At 58.8% G+C, this 19,128-nt stretch overlaps 2 protein-coding genes across 3 annotated transcripts in view; one reads left to right on the top strand and one right to left on the bottom strand.

Annotated features, from left to right (window-relative positions):
- The window catches only part of UPF1 (UPF1 RNA helicase and ATPase), a 33,009-nt gene extending 16,222 nt beyond the window's left edge, over nt 1-16,787 (top strand). The window contains exons 5-24 of one of the 2 annotated variants that reach the window (XM_068979653.1): nt 121-301; nt 1,437-1,598; nt 2,225-2,309; nt 2,493-2,591; nt 3,059-3,167; nt 3,325-3,484; nt 3,586-3,704; nt 4,124-4,288; nt 4,379-4,493; nt 5,288-5,431; nt 5,798-6,011; nt 8,986-9,103; nt 9,532-9,688; nt 9,862-10,004; nt 11,375-11,549; nt 12,073-12,154; nt 13,439-13,600; nt 13,732-13,949; nt 14,259-14,381; nt 14,968-16,787. In XM_068979653.1, coding sequence (XP_068835754.1) covers nt 121-301; nt 1,437-1,598; nt 2,225-2,309; nt 2,493-2,591; nt 3,059-3,167; nt 3,325-3,484; nt 3,586-3,704; nt 4,124-4,288; nt 4,379-4,493; nt 5,288-5,431; nt 5,798-6,011; nt 8,986-9,103; nt 9,532-9,688; nt 9,862-10,004; nt 11,375-11,549; nt 12,073-12,154; nt 13,439-13,600; nt 13,732-13,949; nt 14,259-14,378 — 2,728 coding nt within the window. In that variant the 3' untranslated portion in view covers nt 14,379-14,381; nt 14,968-16,787. Of the gene's footprint in view, nt 1-120; nt 302-1,436; nt 1,599-2,224; nt 2,343-2,492; nt 2,592-3,058; nt 3,168-3,324; nt 3,485-3,585; nt 3,705-4,123; nt 4,289-4,378; nt 4,494-5,287; nt 5,432-5,797; nt 6,012-8,985; nt 9,104-9,531; nt 9,689-9,861; nt 10,005-11,374; nt 11,550-12,072; nt 12,155-13,438; nt 13,601-13,731; nt 13,950-14,258; nt 14,382-14,967 lie in introns of both variants that reach the window. The other variant, XM_068979654.1, reaches the window with a different exon arrangement.
- A 409-nt stretch (nt 16,788-17,196) lies between these two features.
- On the bottom strand, nt 17,197-18,920 carry GDF1 (growth differentiation factor 1). Its single transcript, XM_068980047.1, has 2 exons — nt 18,596-18,920; nt 17,197-17,981 (listed from the first exon to the last, which is right to left on the bottom strand). The coding sequence occupies exons 1-2, from the start codon at nt 18,918-18,920 to the stop codon at nt 17,197-17,199; spliced, it is 1,110 nt and encodes a 369-aa protein (XP_068836148.1).
- Between the last annotated feature and the right edge of the window lie 208 nt (nt 18,921-19,128).

The following is a 19,128-nucleotide window of genomic DNA, read 5'->3' as shown; positions in this document are numbered from 1 at the left end:
GCACTGTGATCATACAGTAAAACGTAGGGAGTACCACTCTGAGGTGCGAGGTAATGAGCCTGCGGCGGGGGGCAGAGGTCATCCTCACCTGGGCTCTCCCCGCCCTCGGGGTTTCTGCAGGCAGCCCTGTGCCAGTCAGAGCAGCCTCAAGGACATCAACTGGGACAGCTCCCAGTGGCAGCCCCTGATCCAGGACCGGTGCTTCCTGTCCTGGCTGGTCAAGATCCCTTCTGAGCAGGAGCAGCTGCGGGCACGGCAGATCACTGCCCAGCAGATCAACAAGCTGGAGGAGCTCTGGAAGGTGAGGGCCTGCCGGCGAAGCCCGTCCCGCTCCGTGGCAGGTGGTGGGGGGTAGGGGGCTGGGACCGGGACTGGGGTCCTCAGAAACAGGAAGGAGGGTGCCAGCGATGCCTCCCGCCAGGCCTCTGGGAAAGGAAAGCTCTGGCCAGTGGAATTTTTCTCTTCTTGTTGAGGGCAGGGGTGGCTGGTGGGAAGGAGGAGGATGGGAGCTGGCTGTCAGCGACTGCGGCTGGACACGCCAGGAGGAGCCGGGCCTGAGCAGACAGCCAGGACTGCGGTATACTGTGTGAAACGTGGTTGGGCTTGAGACATGTGACATGTTGGAGCCAGGGCGACGCCAGGCTGGGGGCTTGCAAGATTCCTGCCCTGCCCATAGGCCATTACTCCAAGGAAGCCCTCCTCTGGTTCTGGCTGCTTGCACACACACAGACACACACAGACACAGACACACATGTACACATTTTTATTTATTTTTGGTGCAGGATGTGGGGTCTTGGTTCCCTGACCAGGGATTGAACCCGCAGCCCCTGTAATGGAAGCTCAGCATCTTAACTAGTGAATGGCCGAGAATTCCTAATTGCTGTTTTAATTAATTAGGCTAGAAGTTTTAATTAGGCACCCATATAATTTTAAAAATGTGAATTTATCTTCTCTTCAGCTGCAGGGCAAAGTGTGTTTGAAGCATTGGCTAGCAAGGAACCTTTCCACCTCGATTTTCAGGCTGCTGTAGTTATCTCACCGTCCTTGTTTATATCTAAACAGCCCACTTACTGCCGAGAGCGTGTTTCTCCTTTTGGTGCCGCGTAGTGGGGTCAGGAGGAAATGGGGAGGCGGGCCTTCCTTTCTGTGTACACACTCAGGAAATCCAGTGCTCTTTCTGGCAACTGGGAAGAATAACCTCTCCCGTGTCAGGGGCGAGGTGTTGGTGGAAGAACGTGGCCACCTGGTGGGATGTGTGTCAGGCTGTGTTCCTGGGGCCTCCCCCTCTATGTGCCACGTGGGCTTCCTGATGAGAGGGCTGGGCCACTGGGAGCCCTGCTCGTCCTGAGAAGTGGTGGCGGGTGTGCACTCGCATACAGCGCGTTGTAAGTGGAGGTGAGAATGGGGAAGAGCGTGGAGCCGGCTCTTGTCTCTAGGAGAACCCTTCTGCCACCTTGGAGGACCTGGAGAAGCCCGGAGTGGATGAGGAGCCACAGCACGTCCTCCTGCGCTACGAGGACGCCTACCAGTACCAGAACATATTCGGGCCTCTGGTCAAGCTGGAGGCTGACTACGACAAGAAGCTGAAAGAGTCGCAGGTGATGTGGTGTGTGCACGAGGGCTTGTTCGTTTTAACAGAGCCTCTCTCCTCAGGTCTGCGGAGGGTGGGTTTCTCTGCAGACTGCAGATGCTGACTTGGGCCACGGTGCAGCCCCTGAGAGACGGAGCCGTGGATTAAGGACAGGCCTGTGGGCAGGTGCCCCGCCACTCATGGCCAAACATCCATATATAGGTGCTGTCTGATTTAAAATCCAACAAACATTCCTTCCAGTTGGGTTTGTAGCCTTTGCTGCAGTGGGGAGAGGCAGACCCCAGGAGCCCGCAGTACCCTGAGGACCCTCCTGTGCCCGTTCCTCGGAAACTGCACGGGAATCGGAAGCCCCGAGGCTCACGGGCCGTGTCCTCAGCCGTCAGCTTCCTTCTCTGCCTCTGCCGCCCACAGAGCCGCTGTCTCCAAGAACAGACGTCGTGTGGGGGGTCTTCCGGTCGTCCTCTGCAGGTTTCAGGGTCCTCACGCCTTCTCTCCCGGATGTGCGCTTGTTGGTGTTTCAGGCTGTCGGGTGCTGCTTGCCGTGCGGCACCTGCCTATGGAAAACAGACACGAGGAGCCCAGGCCCGTGTCTGTGTTGCAGGCTAACAGGGCTCTTATTTTTTATGTGCTCAGACTCAAGATAACATCACGGTCAGGTGGGACCTGGGCCTTAACAAGAAGAGAATCGCCTACTTCACTTTGCCCAAGACTGACTCTGGTAATGAGGATTTAGTCATAATTTGGTTAAGAGGTGATTTTAAGTTTTAAAATATTTGTGACTCTAAGTAGCATAAAATTCCTAGTTTCACCCTTGTAAAGTGTCCCTGAATTTGAACTGTTGGTGGTGGTGTCTGTGATGCGTGTGAAAACGCCGGTTTTCCTGTTGTCTTCTCTCTATAAGACATGCGGCTCATGCAAGGGGATGAGATATGCCTGCGGTACAAAGGGGACCTGGCGCCCCTCTGGAAAGGGATCGGCCATGTCATCAAGGTCCCTGATAGTATCCTTTGTGTTAAGAAGGGCCGGCACAGGCACCCTCTGGCCCAGTCTCCGACGGGCTTGTCCCGAGTACAGGAGACCTGTGTGGGTCGCCGTGGAGAGCAGTCTTGGGGCCTCGGATGCAGGGAAGGCTGTGTGCAGCCCCGTTGACTCTGGTTTGTCTCCAGCCGTCAGGCTCTTCAGTTGTCCTAGCTGATACAGAGCTGCTTAGGCAGAAACCAGGGTGCTCTGAACCGTGTGCCCGAGGGCTCTGTGGAACCTGGGCCCTGGGCTTGGCTGTTCCTTGCTGGGTGCCACCCTAGGCTCATGGGGAAGACGCCCCTGGCTGCAGTGACCGGAACCTGCCATTGAGAACACGGGTCCCTTGCTGTGTTTCCTGTGTCTGGTGCGGAGGAGGGGCTGTCTCCTCCGTGAGTGAGGGCTCCTCCTAAGGCTTTGACAAGGGTGAGACTTAACTCGGCGGTGTAGATTATGGTGATGAGATTGCTATTGAGCTTCGGAGCAGTGTGGGTGCCCCTGTGGAGGTGACTCATAACTTCCAGGTGGATTTCGTGTGGAAGTCAACCTCATTTGACAGGTATGTCCGCCCCCTTCCCTGCCCCCGCTTGCCTGCATCTGCTTGGCAGGCCCTGGCCCTCAGTGTGCCTGCAGCCTCCCCACTGCTCCGTGTTGTGGGGAGCCAGGCTGCCTGGCAGCTCCATGTGCCCGCTGCTGACCCAGAGCTTCCCCTTCAGAATGCAGAGCGCACTGAAAACCTTTGCCGTGGACGAGACCTCTGTGTCGGGCTATATCTACCATAAACTGCTTGGCCACGAGGTGGAGGATGTGATCATCAAGTGCCAGCTGCCCAAGCGCTTCACGGCACAGGGGCTCCCCGACCTCAACCACTCTCAGGTTCTCACCTGTCCCAGGGGCAGGAGGGTTCCGGACCTCACGGTGCCTGCCGAGCAGTCCTCCGCCTTGTCTGCACCCCTAACGGCCGCTTGTATCCGAAGGTTTACGCCGTGAAGACTGTGCTGCAGCGACCGCTGAGTCTGATCCAGGGCCCACCGGGCACAGGAAAGACCGTGACCTCAGCCACCATCGTCTACCACCTGGCTCGGCAAGGCAACGGGTAGGGCTCTGTACAGCCCAGGGTGGGGAGATGGAGGGGCCCAGGGTACCTGGCGTGCTGATTCCTACGCCATTGGTAGTAGATCTGGCCTTTGTGGCTGTTTTTAACAAGTAAGCTTGCACAGGGTAGATTCATCCTCGGTTTTGTTGTGCCTGTGTGCACCTCAGAGCTTGGAAAGTCTTACCAGTGTGGTCAGGAGGTGATGGCGCTGGGATCAGGAGTTAGTGGGGAGTGGCATGCGCAGCGTGAAGCTCAGGAGGTTCCAGGCCAGCTAGCTTGTTGTCCCTTCAGCACCGTGTCACTCCCGGCTGTAGTCTTAGGGCTTGAGTCGGCTCCCCTACCACCTGTGATCCAAACGGTGGTCTCGCTCTGGGCTCTTCTCTGGGCGAGCGCTGACATTCGCTCACATTTTGCTGAAGGCCCGTGCTGGTCTGTGCTCCAAGCAACATAGCCGTGGATCAGCTGACTGAGAAGATCCACCAGACCGGGCTGAAAGTCGTGCGGCTCTGCGCCAAGAGCCGCGAGGCCATAGACTCCCCGGTGTCCTTCTTGGCCCTGCACAACCAGATCAGGAACATGGACAGGTGGGTGTCGGGTCCCTGGCCTTATGAGACGCGTCTCCCCGGGGCAGGCCCTGGCGGCACCCGCCTCCCGCTCACACGCCGTGTTCGCAGCATGCCAGAGCTCCAGAAGCTGCAGCAGCTGAAGGATGAGACCGGGGAGCTGTCGTCGGCGGACGAGAAGCGTTACAGAGCCCTGAAGCGCACTGCCGAGAGGGAGCTGCTCATGGTGAGCTCCTCACCTGCCCTGCTGCCCAGGAACGGGTCTGGGCCTTTGGGCTTTTGTCTTCTCTTGTTCACTTGGGCTTCCCTGGCAGCTCAGACGGTAAAGAATCTGTTGGCAGTGCAGGAGACCCGGGTTTGTTTGCTGGGTTGGGAAGATTCCCCTGGAGAAAAGAATGGCAACCCACTCCAGTATTCTTGGCTGAGAAATCCCGTGGACAGAGGAGCCTGGCGGGCCACAGTCCGTGGGATTGGAAAGAGTGGGACATGGCTGAGCAGCGCTTTGAGTTTCACTTGTTCACTTGGGCCAACGGACCTGTTTGGATACATTAAGTCCATGTGAAGCGCCATTAGTGGGTTCTTTTCCATTTGAGGGGAGAACTCTGATGCTGTCCTCCGTGTGCTTCCTCTGAGGTCACACAGAGACATCTTATTGTCTGAAAAGCACAAGTGTTTGAGGTAGATTGCATTCCCTGCCAGCCTGCCTGTTGCTGGACTCTGGGAGCCTGGTCTGTGCCTGGAGCCTCGGGCAGGTTCAGAGCACCGTCTCCCGCGCTAGGTGACAACCGACTGAGACCACGGTTCCCCTGGCTCAGCACTGCCCCTCAGAGGCTGTCTCAAGGCACCAAGTCCTTTTTAGGCGTGACTCGCAAGCGCTTAGGGTCACCACAGCCTGGACTGTAGATGCTGTCGGGAAGGGTGTGGACCAGAGCGGCGTCTGCGTCCCGTCCTGCCTGCCCTTTGGGCTCTGGGAGCCTGAACCTGCAGGTGCCCTGAGACCTGGCGCACTCTCTTCCCCAGAACGCAGATGTCATCTGCTGCACGTGTGTGGGCGCAGGAGACCCGAGGCTCGCCAAGATGCAGTTCCGTTCCATTTTAATCGACGAAAGCACGCAGGCCACCGAGCCAGAGTGCATGGTGCCTGTGGTCCTTGGAGCCAAGCAGGTGGGCCCCAGCGCGTCCGCCACGGCCTGACTTGGCGCTTGAGTGCGTCCCTCTCGTTCTGTGCGGCACTTAGTGTGGAGGTTTGCGTTAGTGTCCTAGGCTCTTGTGTTCCTGCCCTGGCAGAGCACAGAGGGGTGCATAGCAGGCCTTTGAGGGGTCTGTCAAGGGTGGGCGTGGCACAGAGTGCCTTCGTGAAGGTTCAGAGCATGTTCCACATGTACGGTGGGCAGCTTTCCCACTCCAGGTCAGTGTCTTGCCACTTGAGTTAGTGTAGTTGGGTGGTTGTATGGACCCCAGTCCTCTTAGTCCCTGAATAGATATGTGGGCTATCCATGTTTGAACTGTGATGTGGGCCTCTTATCACAGCTGATCCTCGTGGGTGACCACTGCCAGCTGGGCCCTGTGGTGATGTGCAAGAAGGCGGCCAAGGCCGGGCTGTCGCAGTCGCTCTTTGAGCGCCTGGTGGTGCTGGGCATCCGCCCCATCCGCCTCCAGGTCCAGTACCGGATGCACCCCGCGCTCAGCGCCTTCCCATCCAACATCTTCTACGAGGGCTCTCTCCAGAACGGCGTTACCGCAGGTAAGCTTGGCCCAGTGCCGGTGTCTGGGGACAGTGCCTGGTCTCGCTTCCTTCTCAAGTGGCCTTACGTGGTGACTGCGTGTGTAGGGGCCCCTCCGAGAGGCCCAGTGGGGCAATGCGTGCTCTAGAGTGCAGGCCATTCTTGCGGCGTGGGCCGGGGGTGGGGGGTCCTCATCTCGGTAAGATTCGCAGAGTCAGCCGCGAGGATTCCCTCCATTGGTGCATCACACACAGAAGAGGAGGTAGCAGAGACAAGCGCCTGCCCCACTCCTTCCTCTGTCGGTGGTTCTCAAGGCCTGTGCACGCCCGAGAGCAGACGTCTTCCGCGGTGGCCCTGGGGTGTTGGGCGCCTTCAGGCTGTGCTGATGCCTGTGGTGCGCCCAGGCTGCTGTGTATCGCCATACCACACACCTGTGGCCACACACACTCAGGCCCTGGCCTGAGTTCAAAGTGAGGAGTACTCTGTTTACTGGTTCCTGAGGCGCGTCCTAGGGATCCTGTGTGGGAGAGGATCGTCTCCCGAGATGCTTGGCAGGTGTGTGAGGTGCTTGAAGGAAGGACTCACATGCTAGTTACACAGACTGGACAGTTAGCAGGCGTTTTCTTCAAAGGGATCAAACCTGGCCTGTGGCTTCGAGGAAAACAACTCACAGTATTCATCACCAGTGATAAAATATGAGACTTCACATCAAAATGAGAGTTTTGGAAAACACATGTCCCCTAGTGTAAGCTTACCGTGTTTTCCAGGTGCTGAGTAAACTTTACGATGAGATCGTGGTGGTGACACTTGTCAGGGGTATCAGCCTTTGGAAGCCCTGCCTGACAGGGTGAGCAGCACTTCCCATTCCAACAGGTAGCAAAGGTGCTTCCACGTCACTGGGGGTCAGAGGCCACGCAAGTCAGGGCAGCGCAGAAAGGCCATGGTCCCTGGACCACAGGGCAGCCTCCCATCCGGTTTCCAGGTAGAACTGAGATAATCCCACGGCAGCGGGAAAGGTCTTAAAGATGCTTCCTGGGACTCCACTGGTGGCCCAGTGGCTGAGACTGTGCAGGGGCCCGGGGCCAGCCCTTGGTCAGGGAACTGAGGTCCCACACAGTGCGAGTGAGAGTTCTGTGCCGCAACGAGAGGCCTCAAATGTTGCGGCCAAGAACTAGCACGGCCAAATAGATACTTCAAAACAAACATGCTTCCCTTTTCCAACCACGTGCATCTGTGAGGCCTGTCCATCACATGCTGTGAGGGCTCCCAGGAGACTGGCAGCAGGAGTCGATAAGCTGGAGAGTGAAGTGAGTTGGTAAAATTCACTAAATATATATTTTAGTGAAATATTATTTTCCATAAAAATATTTTTAAGTTAATATAGTCATCTTTAAATGAACCTTTAATTATTTAAAATTTTGGGGTTTTAAAATACAATAAATATCGGTAGTTGTAATGCACAGAAATAATAGCTGTTTGGACTGCTCCTCTTTCAGAGTGTAAAGAGATGCTGAGTGCACCATTCGTTTGAGAACTGCTGGTTTAGAGTCTTGTTAATGCCAGCAGCCCATCACGCCGGCTTTGTTTAGCCCACTTTGTGGATAAGGAGACTGAGGTGGGACGTGTGAGTGCCTGTCCGCGGCATACGGCTGCTGTGCAGTACAGTCCCGACCCTCGGGGTGCTGTTGGTCTGGTGGGTGGCAGGACTAGGAAAGGCCAGGTCACGAGGAGCTAGTTGGGGCGCAGTCGGCGCTTGTTGGGAAAGCCACCACCAGCTCTGGCACAGACTCCCGCTGGCCTCGCTCCACCTTCTCCATGGCGTCGGCTCCACAGGATAGAGGTTGCTGGCGATGCTTCACTGCTGGACCGTCAGTGTCTGGGACATGGCACCCCCGAAGTAACTTTTTAAAAAACTCTGAGGAGTGTAAAGAAGTGCCAGGCTTAGTGAGTTTTCATTAGGGGACCACGTCTGTTACCAGCATCTGCACCTGCACGCCGCCTCCCCAGCGCCCTGCAGCCCGGCAGTGAGCCCTGTCTGGGATGGTGCTGGCGCCCTGCCCTGGGGTGGCCGACATCAGTGGTGTGGGCGTATCTACAGCCTGGAAATTAGCCGGCACTGGCCAGCCCTTGCCTTGTCCCTGGCAGGTGGTTAAACGTTTGCCAGCGCCGAGCTTGCTCTAGCCGCTGCCCTCACTTGAAACATTGAGTCTTTGCCTCATTATCAGCTTGACATAAAAGGGATCATACCGTGTGTCCTCACAGCTCAGGCCCTTCCTTCATCTGTGGTAGTCTATTTTGGTGCAAAAATTCCAGTTTTCTTACATTAATCTGATTAGGTATAACTCCAGTCAGAAATTCCCAAAAGAATGGGTGGACTGTCTGATTGGACAGACTGATTTTCAGCATTGTAAGGACTTGCAGAGGACTGAGCACTTAAGATGAGCATGAAAGAGCTTGAGGATGGTGGCAGCTCATACTCGATGTCACGAGCTACTGTCCAGCTGCAGTCCCAGAGACGCTGCACGCAGGGCCTGGGAGAGTCCAGAGGCAGACCCGCCTGTCCACAGGCCCTGGTTTGGGACAAGACGTTGGGCGTCAACAGTGTCATTGTTAAAAGCCAGGTGTGGGTGCATGTGAGTCCCTTAAGGTACATCATAAACCTTCTGAAAGGAGATAGAATATCTTCTCTACCCTGGGGCAGACATAGGCCGCAGAAAACACCAACAGTGAGATCTGTTCCGCAAGTAAGCCAGCTTTGTACCAGGTATAGTGCTAAGTGTTACTGGGAGTTTCGCTCAGAGGACCCCCGCTGATGGCCTCCCCTGGGACCCACAGACCTGGGTCAGTCGCTGGAGCCTGCCGTTTCCTGCTCTGCCGTGTGCCTCTGCACAGGATGGAGTGGCCTCCACTCTGCTCTCCACCTCAGCGCACCCAGACCGGCCGCACTTTGCTTCTCTAACAGGATGTTTTCTTTTTTCTTCTCCACGATGCCAGCGGATCGTGTAAAGAAGGGGTTTGACTTTCAGTGGCCCCAACCGGATAAACCAATGTTCTTCTATGTGACCCAGGGCCAAGAGGAGATTGCCAGCTCAGGCACCTCCTACCTGAACAGGTAAGCAGAGACTTGTCTGTGGTGCCTGCTGGCTTCAGTGACAGCTCTCCCAGTGAGTGTGCGCCTGTGGTCTCGTTTAATGTGGTGGTGAACCTTGTCCTTGTTTCCCTTGCGCTCATTCTGTTCACACTCTCAAACCAGCAGCATAGGTCCAGCCTCATCTTTTCAGTGTATATTTCCTGTTGAGCAGATCCTTTAGGAGCCCCCGTGTGAGTCTTTTCTGTCCCTCCTGACTCAGCTGGTAAATGGTGGGCTGCCCGGCCACGGGTGTGCCAAGCAGGGCCTCCATAGGGTTGTACTGGAGGCGAGGCTGCCCCTGAGCCTTCCACAGCCTCTAGTCCGGGGTTGGGCGGGGGGGGGGGGGGGGGGGGGGCGGGTCTCAGGAGCCCAGAGATGGAGCCTGGGAAGTGAAAGCCTGACTCTTTTAGGACGGAGGCTGCCAACGTGGAGAAGATCACCACGAAGCTGCTGAAGGCGGGCGCCAAGCCGGACCAGATCGGCATCATCACGCCCTACGAGGGCCAGCGCTCCTACCTGGTGCAGTACATGCAGTTCAGCGGCTCCCTGCACACCAAGCTCTACCAGGTGCGTGCCCGCCTGCCCCGCCGGGCCCGCCCCAGGCCCTGCCCTCCACCGCCTGCCGGCTTCAGGCCCCAGGCTCAGCCGTGCGGTTTGGTGGTGCATTTAGGCAGACTTTGCGCAGCCTGAGGGCTCCTTGGAGGAAGCCTGTTGGCTGACCGTGCTTACTGCCCCTGTAGGAGGTGGAGATTGCCAGTGTGGACGCGTTCCAGGGCCGCGAGAAGGACTTCATCATCCTCTCCTGTGTGCGGGCCAATGAGCACCAAGGCATTGGATTCTTGAATGACCCCAGGCGCCTGAACGTGGCCTTGACCAGAGCACGGTAGGGAGAGCTGCATCTTGCAGGGGCGGCCCCTCGTGCGTAGGAGGCTTTCCAAAGTGCTGGGAGGGGTTGGCCTGAGAGCTGCTCCCAGCCTGCTTCTCTTCCTGTCAGCTCTCACACCCCAGCCGCGCCTTGGGCTGTGGCACGGGGCGCAGTAGAGGGGCCTCAGCAGTGCCGTGGCAGAGGGCTCCCAGCAGCAGTCTGGAGAGGACCTCTCGCCCGTGAGTGGTCTTTGTTTCTGTGTCCTGGTGGCTTTCTGTCCAGTTGCCTTGTTTAGCTCTGGAATATAACTTTCGAAATAGTGAGGGACCCAGAGAATCAGGTGGACCCCATGTCACCCCCACATGAAACCAGACAGCAGCCACCCTTGTACCAGCTGCAAGCGGGACTCACATTCACATGTTGGTTCCCTCCCCACTGAGGGCACCTTGCTTTTCATTTGGTAGCCAGCATAGGCGGGGGAGCCCCGAAACAGCTGATGAATGTAAGCTTTCCCCCAGAAGCTTGGCTTGGGCATCAAGTGCCCAGCCCATCAAAATGCCTGAGGCAGCTGTGGAGTCTGCCCCTGCCACGTGTGACTTAGTTGCCCAGGAGGCTGACTCAGGTCTGCAAATGAAGAGACTCGTTTCTGAGTTCATTTTCCCACAGAGATGTTTTGACATCTGGGCTCAACAGAAACCTGCCCTCAAATAAACCCATGTGCAGGGTTGGCAGCTTACAGGATGGGATCCAGTGAAAAGTCACCCCAGTTCGCAGTTACGCAACCATCCCCAGCATTCCCAGAGGGCGCTGCATAGGCAGGCCAGGCGTCTAGGCAGGGAGGTTGAGGGTGGCTCTCAATGCTCCTGTGCACTGAGAAGACAGGGGCATGGTGGGCAGGGTGCCAGGGGAGCTGCCTGGGCACCTTGTACTTTCAGTTCAGTCTCTCAGTCATGTCCGACTTTTTGCGACCCCATGGACTGCAGCACGCCAGGCTTCCCTGTGCATCACCAACTCCCAGAGCTTGCTCAAACTCATGTCCATCGAGTCAGTGGACCATCTCATCTTCTGTCATCCCTTCTTCTCCTGCCTTCAATCTTTCCCAGCATCAGGGTCTTTTCAAATGAGTCAGTTCTTTGCATCAGGTAGCCAAAGTATTGGAGCTTTAGTTTCAGTCCTTCCAATGAATATTCGTGGTCGATTTCCTTTAGGATTGACTGTTTTGATCTCCTTGTAGTCCAAGGGACTTTTAAGAGTCTTCTCTTAACACTGCAGTTCAAAAGCATCAAATCTTCGGCGCTTAGCCTTCTTTATGGTCCAGTTCTCACATCCATTCATGACTACTGGAAAGCCATAGCTTTGACTAAACTCTTGGTGCCTATCTCTTGCAGATATGGGGTCATTATCGTGGGCAACCCGAAGGCCCTGTCCAAGCAGCCGTTGTGGAACCACCTGCTGAACTACTACAAGGAGCAGAAGGTGCTGGTGGAGGGACCCCTGAACAACCTGCGGGAGAGCCTCATGCAGTTCAGCAAGCCCAGGAAGCTGGTCAACACCATCAACCCGGTGAGCGCCTGCCACGGGCAGGGCGAGACTGCTGGGAACCCCTTCTCCCGGGCCGGTGTTCTGGGCCTGTGGCCGCGAGTGACGGCACGTGGGACTTGGGACGAGTACGAGCTGGGGGTGGGCTGAGAGTGTCAGTGTGTGAAGAGAAGCGGTGCGTGCTAGCCTGTCCCTGCAGAGCTCCCACGCCAGGTGTCTCAGGTGCTCTGAGGCTTCTCTCTTCTTGGTCCTTGTGGAACACTGTGTCACAGGTGGCACCCAGCCGCTCACAGTCAGACCCAAGCAGCTGGGAGCTTGGTAAACCCATGGTGCTCTGGGGCTTAAGGAGTGGGTGCTGCCTGAGCTGTTGGGCATCAAAGGCCGGGTCAGGCGCGGAAAGGTGGACGAAGCCCGGAGCGCACGAGTGGCCAGCCTCTGGGTTGTCATCTGTGTGTGCAGCTTGGCCACCTCCCAGGCCACCAGGTGTTTGAAAAGTTCCTCCTCCTGTCAGCATGACAAATTCCTCACTGACCTAAACCCTCTGCAGGGAGCCCGCTTCATGACGACAGCCATGTATGATGCCCGGGAGGCCATCATCCCAGGGTCGGTCTACGACCGGAGCAGCCAGGGTGAGTCTCTGCAGGGGACCGCCTGGCCCCGCACTTGTTGACTGTTCCCACGCCCACACCTTCCAGCCCTGTCACTCCTGAGTGACCTCTCATGCCTCTGTCCACAGAAACCTGCCTGACAGTGAGTTCTTTCTCAGCTTCGCTTGCTTGAAATCAAATAATTGGTCTTGGGCAATTTCTCAAATGACAGATGTTTTTAAAATAATACAGCTCTGCGTACGCAGTGGTGTCTCAGCAAATCTTGTAGCTTGGTCAGTTTGCTTCTACGCCCTAACCCCACCCTGCCTGCCCTTTGCTCTCCTCCGTTGGGAGGGTCACACCTGCAGCCTCGTCTCAGGTTTTGCTGCTTTCCCTGAACTTCAGCTCCGTCTGTCAGACCTCAGGGTTGGGCGCACCGCCTCTCTAGCTGGGTGAGGCTTTTGTGTACTGTGTGCTAAGGCCGAGCCTGGCCCTGCTGCCTGGGACTCCTCCGGCCTGAGGCGGCAGTCTGTCGCAGGTCCCCATTCATCCCACAGGTCCCTGCCTCCCGGGACCCTTCCCTGAGCCAGCTGTCGTGGAGGGCCAGCGCCTCGCCCATGTAGTCTCTGCCACCTGCCCACGTCTCGCAGCTGCCTTTGGCCTCCCGCATGCTTGCCATTCCTCTCCAGGGCAGGTGGACCCCGGCTGCCCCTCTTCCATAGGAAATCGTTGAGACCCTTTCCCTGCCGCAGTGTTCTTCTGGTCGTTAGGCTCAGACTGGGGGTTGTGTTCTTAAATAACAACAGATCTTGTCACCATATCTGATTTGTCCCTGTGTAGCTGAGGGTGTCCTGGGTCCATCCTTCATCCCTGAGGCCCCCGTGGATCTTCCTTGACCAAAGGTTGCCCTGGGGGCTTTTGTCTTCAGTGAGATCCACTGGTGTATCAAGCTTAGGCTTTTTCTTAGGGGTGGCAGGGTGGCAGTGGTACCATGTAATATAACATTTGCAGTAAAAAGGGCTATCTAAAGAAATCAGAAATGCAGCTTGGTTTCCGTTTTTCATATCCCCTATAGGCCAATGGTTGCCAGAATCTCCCAGGAGAAAAAGTTCACTCCCAGACACCAGCCCCAGGAGGCTGTTGGGGGTGGGGAGGATGTGTTGTGAGATTCTGTATCAGGTGACTTTGCTGTCAGAGCACACCAGGAAACACTGGGACAGACGGCAGTGAGAGGACAAGACAGACGTTCCCGCTGTGGGCAGAGCAGCGGGCAGTGGACTCGCTTGGATGCAGTGTGACGCCTGCCGCTCATGTTGTGTCTTACAGGCCGGCCCTCGAACATGTACTTCCAGACCCACGACCAGATCGGCATGATCAGTGCCGGCCCCAGCCACGTGGCTGCCATGAACATCCCCATTCCCTTCAACCTGGTCATGCCGCCCATGCCACCACCGGGGTATTTTGGACAAGCTAACGGGCCAGCCGCAGGTGAGCACTGAGCGGGATTCCGTGGGAAGCCGGTTTGGCCTGGGCTAGGGTCACACCGTAGGGTTGAGCAGGCGTGCTTGTCTGTGAGGCTCAGAACCTCTTTCAGGGAACCCTGGACTGCTGTCTTTCAGGCCGAGGCACCCCAAAAGGCAAGACTGGTCGTGGGGGGCGCCAGAAGAACCGCTTTGGGCTTCCTGGGCCCAGTCAGACGAACCTCCCCAACAGCCAGGCCAGCCAGGATGTGGCGTCCCAGCCCTTCTCCCAGGGCGCCCTGACCCAAGGCTACATCTCCATGAGCCAGCCCTCCCAGATGAGCCAGCCCGGCCTCTCCCAGCCTGAGCTGTCCCAGGTGAGCCCTGGCCACGTGAGCGTGAAGCAGCGCACACCCGCAGGGGTCAGAGCCGCCCAGGGAGCCACTCTCCCCTAACGACCTCCGCGTTGGGACTGTGGGTCTAGAACGCTCCACGCGCAGTCCTGGGTAGCACATCTCCAGTGGTGAGGTAGCCAGTGTGGGCTTCCTGCCGCTTGGGCTTCGAGGTAAGCTTCCAGATGGTTCCTTGGGGCTAGTGGCGGCTTGGACACAGAGCAGGTTCTCACGGCTGGGAGGATGAATGCGCTTCCTCGACTCAGTGCTGCTCTCTCCAACCTTGTCTCGCAGGACAGTTACCTTGGGGATGAGTTTAAGTCACAGATCGACGTGGCGCTGTCGCAAGACTCCACATACCAGGGCGAGCGGGCGTACCAGCACGGTGGAGTGACGGGGCTGTCCCAGTACTAGAAGGCAAGCTGGCCTCTGGAGGAGGTGTGGGTCTCGAGTCCTCCAGGGGCCCGCCCACCCTGTTGCCTGTCACTCTGGGTCCCGGTGCCTCTGCTCAGCTGCAGGGGATGTGAGATGCATGCGCGCTCCTCTGCCACAGGCTTCTCCAGAGGGTCTTAGTGCTGCTTCTGGTGGGCAGCCAGGAGGCAGAGTGTCCCCTCACCCTGACAAGGCTGGTCACGAGGGTGGAGAGGGCCCAGCCCCTGGGTGCCTGCGGCGCCTCTGGGTGTGCGTCTCGGTCCCTCGAGGGCCCCGTGTCCTGGTTGTCTGCCCATAACAAGGCCAGAGTGGAGTTAGAAGGCCTTGGGCCTGCCCCACCCGCCAGTGACCAGGGGCTGCGGGAGCTGGTGATGCTGGGAGCAGGGGTGGGGCTGTTGATTGCACAAGGCCCAGCAGCCGTGACTCTCAGCCACCTTCTCTCTGGGTGGGAAGTCAGTGGTCCAGGCTCCCAGCTGGCCACTGGAATGGGGGAGCCTTCCAGGCCATGTCTGTGAGCTGCCCTGGCTCCCACCTGTTCTAAAGCCTCTTGCCCTCCCTCTCTCCCTGACAGGTGGCAGCGGAAGAGCTAAGCTATGTGGCTTAGTCCATCAGCATCTTATTCTGGGTAATAAAAAATAAAAATAAATGGATACCTGTTTTCCACTGCTAAAACTGAAGCACCACTGTGAGCAACAGGAGGGAGAGGAGCACCCGAGGGAGAGAGGAGCCCGAGACAGAGCGAGCGCCCACTGCTGGCACGTGGCGGCAAGGAGCCGGAAGGGAGCGCGGGAGGTGGGGCGGCCGCGGAGGACCGCCGCCAGCGAGCCCCGCCAGCCCCGCTCGCGAGGAGCCCAGCTCGCCCGCCGTATCCACACCTGGGTCTGCGACCAGGGCGGAGGGAGGAAGACCCTCATCTCAGAGTAGCCCTTTCCTCTGTTCTTTCTTTACTTTTCTCTTTTATTGAAAGGGGACTACGTTTTAGCAGGAAAAAACTTGGCGTTTCTGTGCTGAGCAGGCTGCTTGCAGTGGTGGCCGTGCCGGGAGAGCCCTGCAGAGTGTGGGTTCTGTCCACACCGGCTCTGATACCGCCGCGCTCATGCTGCCTGCGTTCTAGGAGGGTTTTCATTTCAAGAAAATATGGTGGTTTGTGTTTTTCTGTTTGTTTTTTAAAAATTCTTTCTAAGGAGTACTGAAAAATATACTTTGCTGAGTTTGTCTCTCAAATCTTAGTGGTGGGCCTGGGAGATGCGAGAAGCTTCCAGAAACGAAGTTTAAACATGCCAACACAACTCAAGATTAGAATCAACACCTGCGATGGGCCGAGGATTGTTTTCAGTTCTTAGCTTCCAGCAGCTTCTCCCAGCGCATCAGGGCAGTGAGGGAGCACAGTCCTGGGCCGGGCAGGCAGCTCCGAGGCTCTGCTGGACTCCCAAGAAGCAGAGCGCCTCCCGTGCACTGTGGACTTGGCCCCACAGGAGGGGCTTCAGGCGGGACTGGCTATGAGGCCAGAAGGCTGGAAGGTGGCTGATCCCTGGCCAGCTGCTGCTTCCCCAGGGTCTTTCCTGAGGATTTGGTGAAAGGCGGCAGTCAGGAGGACCCGTCCCCGTCCCCAGGGAGGCCCCCACCATCCCTGAGGCCAGTTGGAGTCACTGAACGTCCCCCCACCTCCACCTTGTTCCCCACCTGCCCCACTAGTTTGGAGCCGCTCTACACACAGGCACAGCTTTGATGAGGTGGGGTCATTTGTGGGAGAGAGACAGGAGTAAGTTTCCAAAATAAGTTGAATTTGTGCTAAAGGGCGTGAAAGAATTCGTCACATCAGGTGTTACATGGGGCCTCTGCCTGGGTCTGAACTGCAACTTGAAGTTATTGTTGCTGCCTGCGGACCCCTGACGCCCAGCTCTTCGCACATGGTGGGGTATTAGCCTCCTTGGCCGGCCCTGGTTGGGGACCATCTAGCCCTAACCCTGCCTGTCCAGGCCCTGGTGCCCCTGACCCCACCATCCCCCTCCCAGTGTGCCTTATCCCACAGCCTCCAGCTGGCACACAGGAGAGAGGGGACGCAGGCCCCATTCCTCTGGCACTCAGGAGGGCGGGGCACGGGCTGCCGCCTCTGGCAGGCCTCTTGTTTATCACCTTCGCTGCAGGGCCTTCGGCCCCCGCTTCTTTTGGTAGCTGCATAGTTTGGATAGGTTTCTGCTGTGACCCCTCGTGTGCCGTCCCGTGGGTGACACACCCACCACCCTGTTCTGTTCCTGGGAATGCTTTGCCTCTGCTTTGTGCTGTTTGCTTTTTTTCTCCACCTTAGCAGCAGTCACTATAAGTTCCCCAAATTAGAAAAACATCTGTACCAAGGCAATGTAACTTTTGGTTTTTGGTCAATTTGTTTTAAGCTCTTTTGTCACCAATAAAATCTTAATAAACATCTCTTGCTTTCACACGGGCTGGATAACTGCAGGGGTGTGTGGCAGAGCACTTGCCCGGGGAGCGGGGCGGGGGAGGGGGGTGGTCTGGCTAGTTGAGGATGTGGGGTTCAGAGCCACCTTGATGACAAAGCTGAGACGGCTTGAAGAGGGCCTGGGCCGGGCGGTTCCTAGGTTTCAGGCACGTTAGATGTTGGGGTCTGGGACGGTTTCTCCCGTGGCATCACTGTTGGGAACCCCCACCTATTACCCTCGTGGTCAACGGTGATGGTCAGTGGCTGCCAGCCCCCCACCCCCCGGGCCACGTAACAAGACCAGTGGGGACAGCTGCGCGGACCACGGAGTGTTTATTGCTGCCCCCCCGCCCCGCCCGCCCCTCAGCGACAGCCGCACTCGTCCACCGCCATGTCTTCGTAGCGCCGCAGCACCACGTTGTCGCTGTTATCGAAGAAGAGCACGGAGATGGGCGACAGGCGCGCGGGCACGCAGCAGGGCAGGCCGGCGGCGCCGGGGGCGGCCGCGTGCATGAGCGTGCGCAGCACCGCGTGGTTCAGCGCGGGAGCCCCGCCAGCTTCAGACAGCACCGCGGGCAGAGCGCACTTGCCCTGGCAGTAGTTGGCCAGGAAGCCGCGAGGCGCGATGACCCAGCGGTGCCAGCCCACCTCGCGGAAGCTCACGTAGAGCCGCCGTGCGCGACACGAGTCCCCGGAGCCACCACCCACTGGCGGCTCGGCCTCGCGCCGCGGCCGGGCCAGGGAGTGGCACAGGCGCTGGTCGAGCGTCACCAGCAGCAGCGAGGCCTCGGCCAGGCGCGCGCAGGCCGCGAGGGTCTGGTGACGCAGCGCCAGCGTCAGGCGGAGGCTGCGGGGCGCCGAGGCGTTGCGGGCCCAGAGGGAGCCCAGCAGCTCAGCACGCACCGGCTGTCCCAGGGTGGGCACCACCTGACGGAGCCCCACCCGCCCGAGGCCTGCTCCCGCCGGCGCCACACTCAGTTCCCAGCCGCCAGTCGTCCCCGCTGTCGCCTCCGCAGCCGCGAAGCGCACCTCCAGGCGGGCCTGGCTCGGGCGCTCGGCTGGTTCCACGGCCGACAGGTCGAAGACGACGGTCCACTCAGGGCACTGCCCTGCGGCTGAGGCGGGTTCCGGAGAGCGGGCGGCCGCTCCTGGGAAGAAAGGGAGAGGGCTTGGCTGGCGCTGGGTCCCCTCTCGGTGCTGGCTGGCCCACGAGGGGGTTCTGGGTTGGGGGCTGCAGAGAAAGGTGAGCGTCCGGAGGTGGGGCCGCACTGTCTGTCAGAAGGCGTCAAGTGGTGTGAAGCGCCAGGGGGTGGGGGAAGGGCATCACTTGCGAGGAAGAGGCCCTACCCAGTTGGGGTCAACCCGCCGTTGGGGACTTCGGCAGACAGGGGACCGCGTGCGGGGATGGGGGGAGATCGGCAAGTGGGGGATGAACGAAAGCCCTCCTGGGGCCAGGGGAACCGATGCTGGGGCGGGGTGGCATCAGCAGGAAGGCATCAAGTGGTGTGAAGCGGCAGAGCGGCTGTGATGGAGTGGGGGCAGGGCTTCAGCTGCAAGCCAGGGGGCCCGGCTCGGAGTAGAAGAGCCTGGCTTTCGGACCGCTCCCTTCGCTGTCCCCCATCCCCTGTCTCCACAGGTGTCCACGCGCAGGACCGCATGGAGTACTAAAGCCCAGGTTGCTTGCGGGCTGGACGGGATGGCTGGGGATCCTCAGGGCTCTTCGGCCTCCCAGACCCACGCCGCCAGCGCAGACCCCACTCACCGCTGTCCAGGACGTGGCGCACGATGTTTCCGGCGACCCCCAGCTCCTCCACGTGGCACGGCCGCAAGGTGGCCCTCGGGGGCATCCTCCGCGGGTCCGCCCTGGCCTCCTGGTGGTCCCGGCGGCGGAACAGGCGCCACATGACAGGGGGTACGGGCCGGGATTTGGGGGCGCCCCGGGGCACGTCGGGCAATCCGAGAGCCTGGAGCAGGGCGGCGGCTGGGCCCGGGGGCGCGGGAGCGCAGGCCGGGGGTGATGAGGGCAATAGCAGGGCCAGTAGGAGGAGAAGGACTTGGTGGCCCGGACGGCGGCACAGAGGTGGCATCTTCCTCACAGGCAGCGGCCGGGCGAGTGTTCAGGGCCTGTCGGGCTCCCTGACCTGTGGGCTGGGGGCGGGACCGGGGTCCCTGGAGAGATCTGGGCTGGGTCAGGGTCCCGGGGGGTGTGGCCGCGATCCTGAAGCCGAATAGGGACCAATTGCGGGGGCGGGGTCTCCGGGGGGCGGGGCAGGGGTCCAGGGAGTGGCCAAGGAG

Source organism: Capricornis sumatraensis, chromosome 9, assembly GCF_032405125.1.
Source record: "Capricornis sumatraensis isolate serow.1 chromosome 9, serow.2, whole genome shotgun sequence".
In the NCBI taxonomy this organism is placed as follows: Eukaryota; Metazoa; Chordata; class Mammalia; order Artiodactyla; family Bovidae; genus Capricornis; species Capricornis sumatraensis.
The sequence above is the reverse complement of the archived record's forward strand: the minus strand, read 5'-3'. Positions and strand labels throughout refer to the sequence as shown.